Source organism: Cyprinodon variegatus, unplaced genomic scaffold (genome assembly GCF_000732505.1).
Source record: "Cyprinodon variegatus isolate N-32 unplaced genomic scaffold, C_variegatus-1.0 Scaffold351, whole genome shotgun sequence".
Lineage (NCBI taxonomy): Eukaryota > Metazoa > Chordata > Actinopteri > Cyprinodontiformes > Cyprinodontidae > Cyprinodon > Cyprinodon variegatus.
In genome coordinates, this window is record NW_015150804.1 from 560,918 (window position 1) to 568,703 (window position 7,786).

Consider the following 7,786-nt stretch of genomic DNA (forward strand, 5'->3'; position numbering starts at 1 on the left):
AAAAGCAGCAGCTGCCGGAGTTGGAAAAATTAAACTCTTGCTGCTCGACGCGTCACATCAACCAATCAGAGAAACTGATCTGGGAGCTGGCAGGGAGACCGACACAGCAGATCGCTATGATCACTCCTCTAAAACAGTTTATTAATGAAACCTGCCAGGAAATTTTTTTTGCTTTTATTATTTTGGTGGCTGCAGTTTGGAATACGTACGTGTAAAATGCCTTCCAGCCATCGTGAACATTAGCAGAAACCCCCGGAGAGGCGACCGGGCCAGAGGTTGCTGTTGAAGGGGATTACCAGGGACAGAGCACCGTGCAACCGCTCAGACCGCCCTTCTATATGGGGTGTGAGCAGCTCCAACAGCGAAATAATATTTGAAGGCAGGATCGTAATCTTGACGAACTGACTGCACAGATTTTTTTTTTCAGATGAAGCCAGACGAGGTTTTCGGGTGGACTTTCTCACTTAAAAAACTAAAAATACTCTTTACCCACTTATAACAGCAAATATAACAAAGTCGCTCTCTGCCATTGAACACAGGAGCAGCAGAAGGATCAGATGCATCTGGACACACTTTACTGGACGCGCTTCGTGAAAGATGCTATTGACGCACGTCTGACCTTAATGTGAACAAGCATCAGCCAAGCATTGGCTCTTTATTTCAGCTCTGAAATAAAGACAACTTTAATTAGGCAAATAAATATCAAAATATGTGAAATCAGGACATTTGTTCCCTATCATGTCTGCTGCTACTATGTGCTTCTTTTTAATTGATTTGAACTCCTTCTAACTTTGATTTTCGCCAAATGCAGCTTTATATAAGCTGTAAGGTTCAAAACTTGGGGGTTTTAGCTGCTTGTAGCACAGAAAATATGGTAGTTGATTGTTTATTAAAACAATCTGGACAGACAATTCTCCACAAATTAAATTAATATGGTTTATTTGCAATGCGTGAATTAGCAGATAGAAATGGCTGCGTGTAGGAGAGGGAGAGAGAGAGCAGAGGGAAACTTGTCCTCCTTTTCGTCCTTCACTGCTAACGAGGCAGAGATGGAGCAAAAAACGCTGCCTTAGAGCTCTGATGTCACCTTAATCACACTAAAAGGGATTAAAACACCAAGCAGGATACAGAAGGCATTTTTAATCCTCCAAAGTATATAAAAAAAGTTAAATTGTACTGCTGCTGCACCCCCTCCACTCATAAGCACATTGAAATTCCAAATCTGCTGCTCCAAACCTTTAAAGATCACTTCATAATACGTGTTCCATCGCTTTCATTAGTATTAGTGCATTACATGATTACGGTGTTCAGTGATAAACAGCTCATGAATGTAAGTAGTGAGGGCTGTGGTTTGATTAGATATTTTTGGCAATTAAGTGTTTGCAGCTCGGATTCCAGTTTTTAAGCCTAGTAGGAAAATGTGTTGCTGTTTTTTAACATGATTGTTGGGATGAGATATGAGCAGTAACATTCTGTAATTACCTTAGCCATGTTAAGTGTTTTGCTGCATTGCATTTGTTTACCCATTAAAATTAGGATTTCAATCAAAGGTAGTTTAGACAGACGACTTCGGTCTAAATGTTGAAACACAGCCAGCATACAAGACGCTTTAGACTTCGATCTTATCACTGCATGAAAAAGCTAATTGTTACTGTATGGAATGATGAGTGCATCTTTACTCTGTAAAATTAGTGACCTGTGTGTCAGGAAGGGAGGGGAGGATATCTGACCTCATAGGAGGTCGATGGGGTTGGGGGGCTGAAGAGAACAAAACAAAACAGGCAGCAGCAGGAGAAACAGTGGTCTAAAGCTTTTACGCCGGAATCAAATGGCTGAAATACCTCATCAGCATGCAGTCAAGTTCTCCAGGGTCCTGCTAATGACCTGATTATTTGACTCAGTTGTGTTGAAGCAGAGAAAATCTAAAAGGTGGGGGACACTGGAGCTTGAGGACCAGAGTTGAGGAACCCTGTTATACTAGTTCAATAGAAACCAGGATCATCAAAGTATGTATGTTTTACAGGCAACAGTTATTGGTTTTAATTTTAGAAAATTTTTCAAAAAGAGGGTGTCCCAAATATATGAAAGAGTCACTATGCGCAGCTAACAGGCTCGCCAGGCTGCATTACACCTTAGTGACTGTGTTGGTTGCTTCCTTAGGGGATGGGTTAAATGCAGAGGTAAGTTTCTCCAATATGAGATTAATAGTTTAATTATTTGAGGCTGGTTAGCTCAAGTGGTAAGTCACCTGTCCTGCAAACATGAAGCCTGGGTTTGTATCCCAGCTGGAGGGAATGAGCTGCTAGTGCAGGTCCTTAGACAAGACCCTTCATGCTAATGCCTGTTTGGGGAGTGGCAGCCTATTGGTTAGTGGTTAGCTCACCCACAGGCTGCCACTCTTTGCCCTGAGCAAGACCCTTAACCATGGACAATTCCAAGGGAATGAGCTAAATTCAGAAAGTTAATTTCATTGTTTTGTACATGTGACAGTATAATGACAATAAAAACACTGAAAAAAATGCCCTTGATGGGCTACCAGATACTAAACTCATAACAGTAAACCCTTTCTGATCCTAATTAACAAAAAGTTTGTTTCTGAAGAGACATTACAGACAGACTCCATTAGGACACAGGTGTCAAACTCCAGTCCTGCAAGTTTTGGATGTATCTCTCCACCTGAATCAGATAATTAGGTCAAACAGAGCTTGGCTGTGTGCCGAGGAGGTTATTCAACAATTTGATTGGATCAGGGACATATCTTAAAGTTGGAGAATGCCGGCCCTCGAGAACTTGAAATTAACATCCCTGCCTTAAAAAACAGGAGGTTTTTTTTTTATATACACTGATATACATTGTTTGCAGTGATCAGTGATGAAGGTCTTTACAGCTGACAAAAGTATCTTAGAGAACTGGCTGGTTTAAAGAACTTTTCCAGTGCTATCTTTGACCATTATTTGTATGCTGCTCAATGTTTTTGAGGTAAAAATGTCTCCTTGTCTAGCCTAGTAAACTAGCCCCACCCACCAGCGGCCAAAATCATTGTTGCCTGCGAGTGGTCTACCCTCGATCAATGCCCCAGGCCCTAGAACTGGCGGGCCAATCACAACGCAGAGATGTGTTTTGAATTTCTGAATGCCAAGCGAGCGGGGTTTTGGGGGCGTAACGACAAAGCTGAGCAAAACGTGAGCAGGAAGAGGCTCTATGCTCATTAATTTTTAAGATGGCCGTATTCGCGTTTCACCGACAGGCTGTTTGTTTACACCCCCCCACCAGCTTTCTATCGCACTTCCTACGTCACAGTCAGTTGGGCTCATTGGTCAGAGCGTTGGCCAATAGGCACAGACATGGTTTGAAAAACAACGGGTTGTTCTCATCAACAACTTTACGATGTCTCATTCATCGGGGCAGGACTAGATTACACATTTAATCTCACATTTAGTCTGGTTTATCAGGCTACTCCTTGTCGTAATCCTAATCTTTAGCATCTTCCTACAGATTCTCATTTGAAATCTCAAATTAGTATCAGGAAACCAACATTTTTTTATTATTATTATTAGAATCTAATGGATATTTTGATATTTCATATAATATATTAATAATGGTTAGATATAATTATATATGACTGATTTTTATTACAATTTACTAGAATATTTATTACAATATAATATAGCAGAACACCAATATTGCCCGTCAGAACAAGCAAGTAAGATTATACATATCTAAATCTGATAAGTTTCTAGATACTGTTGGTTTGGATTTTATTAAACTATGTCATGATAAAATAGACAATTGATATTTTTCTTCCTCCTGTAATTACAGCAGTATTAAAATACTTATTAAATGAATACACCCTACTGACCTATTATTGCAGCTATGGGCCAAATCTCCATCTAATTTTTGCCTCTGGTTGAGTTTGGTTGGCATTTTCAGCCAAAATATCCCATCTGAAGCAGCCCAGAGGGAACAGTGTGCATCGCCACAGGTCAGAGTTGGGTTGCCTTCATTGGAAATGCACACGAGGTGCAGTTGAGGTGACCTATTTCATCCAAGCCTGACATCTGTGACAAAACAAAAACAAAGATTCAAACATAAAAAAACAAATTAAAAAAATAGAAAATTTGTTTTCTTTTAAATAATTTATCTTTTAAATCATGTATTATCATCTGTTTCTACCAAGCTTTTGGAGGCCCTGTTTGTTAACATAATACTGTTAAAAATGCAGACACCAATTTAAATGTAACCCAACATTCTTAAAATATGACAGGATTTCTATTTTAACTTGCTAATATAGGTCGGGAGTTCAGACATTTACAGTTTTATCATTTCTGTTTATCCATTTCATAGCAGAAGGATCTATAAGTTTTATAAAAATTTAAAAAATGTGTAAATCTAGAGCTTAGCATAGCTAAAGCTATATAATTTAATAATAACAGTGATGGATGAAGTAACAAACAGTAGTACTTGAATAGAAGTATTGATACTCATATTCAAATCTTACTCAATTACAAGTAGAAATTACTCTTTCATAATTCTTTAAGATAAAGTTTTGAAGTACTTACTTTTGAAAATAATTAAGTATTCAAAAGTACATGCATTTAAAAGTACTTAAGTATTCAAAAATACAAATTACATTTTGCAACATCAGTACATTTCTGTATAATTTTAAGAGTAATTTTTAAAAAAAAAAACCTTGTAACTTTAAGAAACCATCTGATGCATTGATGCGTAATCAGAATAATTTTATTTAATTGAACATTATTGATCTCATGCTGGAGAAATTTACTTCTGCATTTAACCCATCCCCTTGGGGAGCAGTGGGCTGCCATTGTGTGGCACCCGGGGAGCAGTGTGGGGTTAAGGGTCTTGCTCAGGGACCCAGAGTGGAGGCTGTTGGGATTAAACCGTACTTGCAACCTTCTTAGAGCACAAGGGCAGTGCTCTGACCACTAGGCCAACAACCCCACTACAACCACCTGCTACAGATTCTCCACCACCTGTAATGAGCTACAGAATAAAAATGGGACAGAATAATAAGGACGGATATTTAGATTATTATTCCTTACTAGAAAACAAACCAAAAACAAAACATGAGAGTCTTGATTCTCCTCACGCTTTTACTATGGAATAGAGGTTTAAGGTTGAATCTATTAAAACATAGAAACCGCATCTCTGATTTGAGAACTTATTCTACTGAACAACTTGGCCACACGGCTTTAATAAAATGCATAATTAGCAAATAATATATGTCCTGAGTTTTTTACATTTATGGAATTTCATGCAAATCTCTAAAATGTTGGTGTCCAAATTCAGTCCTAGGGTTGCAATTTGCCATGTTCAAATTGTATTTCAAGAGAGAAAAACAGCAACAATGGATTCAAATGCTAAGCTGAGCTAAAAGGAACAAGTAACTAATAGCTTCCTAGAAATGTAGCAGAGTAGAAAGTACAATATTTTACTTTAAAATGTAGTGGAGTGAAGTTATAAATACTGGGTAGTATTAGTGAAAGTCACAAGCTCCTTTTGCTTTATTTTGAATGTTCCACAACAGGAAAACTTTCAGTTTTCCAGACCTACATAGGAAAAAGGTTTATAATTATATTTCATTCTGAAAAACCAAGTCTGAAATTTTTCCTCTGACAACCTTTTCCTTCTACACCACAGGCGATAAAGACATGGATGATTACTACCCAAGGAAACATCTTCATCCTGACTTTGGTGGCCGGGGACCAACCCACATGGTGAAGTTGAATGCTGAACCTCACCAGCATCAGCAACACCAGCAGCGCCAACGACCTCGACGGGTCCAGCGGGCCATGTCACAGGACCACGTCCTGTCTCCTCCCCGAACGCCACGGCGGGGAGATTATGGTTTATCATCATACAGCGGCATGGCAGCTACGGCATATGGAAGCAGCCGTAATCTCTCAAACGAACAACTGCTTTCTGCAGACCGCCTACACTCCCAGGATCCATTGCTGTCCCCGGCGATGAGGCGTGACAAGTTCCGGGAGAAGGCCATGGCACGGGCAATGTCTCACGCTGACATGCTAATGCCTACCACACCGGTCATGGACCGCCACAAGATGACCAAGATGCACTCTCAACCCAGTGCCTCCACTGACTCGTATAACACGCTGATGGTCAATCATCACTCTGGCACGTCCACATCAAAGAGGCAGGCGTTTGCGTCCCGACGAACACACACGGTGGACCACCTACAGTACATTCCTGGGCACCACCACACATATCGCACTGCCAGTAAGAATGAGGTAACTGTTTAACGACAGTGTCGGGCAATTCTTGATTTGCATCATAAATATAAATGGACAAAATCGGCATCCATTTCATTAAAACTCTTCCTATTGCTTTTTAGCACGAGCTTTGTGTGTGACCCAGAGTTTGGATGACTTGGAAATACCCTGGCAAGACAGTGTTTCTCTGAGAGCATCATAAGGGCTTTGCGCATTGACACAAAGATCCTTCTTGTCGGCCGCATGACAGAGTGAAGAAATATTTTTTAAACTGAACAAAGGACTTGAAGGGAATTGTATCACCTTTCTAAACATATAAATAAACTATATTTACTATTTGTATTTTCAGTCTTTGTTATAGCTTTAGAGATTCTCATTAACTGATATAAGCACTTCAGTTGGTGCCTCTTGAAATTGTCCCATTTCAACAATGAAGGGGATTTGTGGGTTAAAAAGCACAATGATGAATTCCCATTTTTTTGGATTAAGTTTTTCTCTCCTTCTTTGATAAACGTCTGGAACATATCAGCTTAGACTATAAGTAAAGACAGGCTATTTTCTGTTGCATACTATAGGTGGTTGTATATAGGCTGTTCAGCTTCATAATACAATAAAAGTTGGCCCTCTGGACTTTTTTCCCAAGTGGAATGGATTGGGCGTTTCCAGTTATTAATTTTGATTTTAGATAAGGAAAATTTCCCAGATTAGTATTATTTCCACCGATGTCTGATAATTATGTGGATCTAATATGGGAGTATGTTTTTGTTTCTCTTCAAACCGTGCTTGTGGCATAGAATGAGTCTGTATGAAATTACTGTTTGATTTTTGCTGGATTTTAATTATTTGCTCTGTTATCAATTGGCCAGTTGCTTTCATCTCTACGAATCGAGCCCTCAGTGTTGTGGATTATGAAGGCAACATATTTGTCTAGTGTTAAGTTTGACAGAAACAATCAGTATAAAAACGTCATGCTTGATTGACGAGATGTCACTTGTCAATCAAAAAATTATTAAACTGTGAAATGTTTTTCCAGTGTTTTTCATTAAAGCAATGCCTTATTGTATAGAATACCATAAGCTCTTAAATTAACATCGATGCTTCTCATGTTGTCTCTGTTTTTTGTTTTCGTAGTGTATTTATAAGGTTTACCAGCAGAACCAACAAGCAAAGGAAAAGTAATCTTCAAGAAGTTTGATAGCAAAACATTCAATAGTTTAGTATTTTTTTTACTACTATTTTTGGAAATCTGTCCAATTGTACACATAAAATATTGATTTTTAAAATCCAGATTTTAGGGTATTAAATATCTTGGTTTGGTTTATATCACCAATTTTAGGTCATGATCTTCAAATATTATTATTTTTTTATCTTTCTATCTAGAAATGCCCTACACTGGAAAAAAAAAAAAAAAGTTATTTTTTCTTAAAATAAGTGTGTTTGTTCTTGGATTGAGGACGTAAAAGAGACATTTTGCCAATGGAACAAGACAATTTACATTTAAAATAAGAAAACACAATTGCATTGTCTTATTTCAA

At 38.4% G+C, this 7,786-nt stretch overlaps 1 protein-coding gene across 3 annotated transcripts in view; it reads left to right on the forward strand.

The window, feature by feature from the left end:
- The window catches only part of shisa6 (shisa family member 6), a 124,752-nt gene extending 117,171 nt beyond the window's left edge, over positions 1-7,581 (forward strand). For all 3 annotated transcript variants that reach the window (XM_015385896.1, XM_015385899.1, XM_015385898.1), the window contains 2 exons: positions 5,662-6,269; positions 6,374-7,581. In XM_015385896.1, coding sequence (XP_015241382.1) covers positions 5,662-6,269; positions 6,374-6,391 — 626 coding nt within the window. In that variant the 3' untranslated portion in view covers positions 6,392-7,581. The remainder of the gene's footprint in view (positions 1-5,661; positions 6,270-6,373) is intronic.
- Positions 7,582-7,786: the final 205 nt, after the last annotated feature.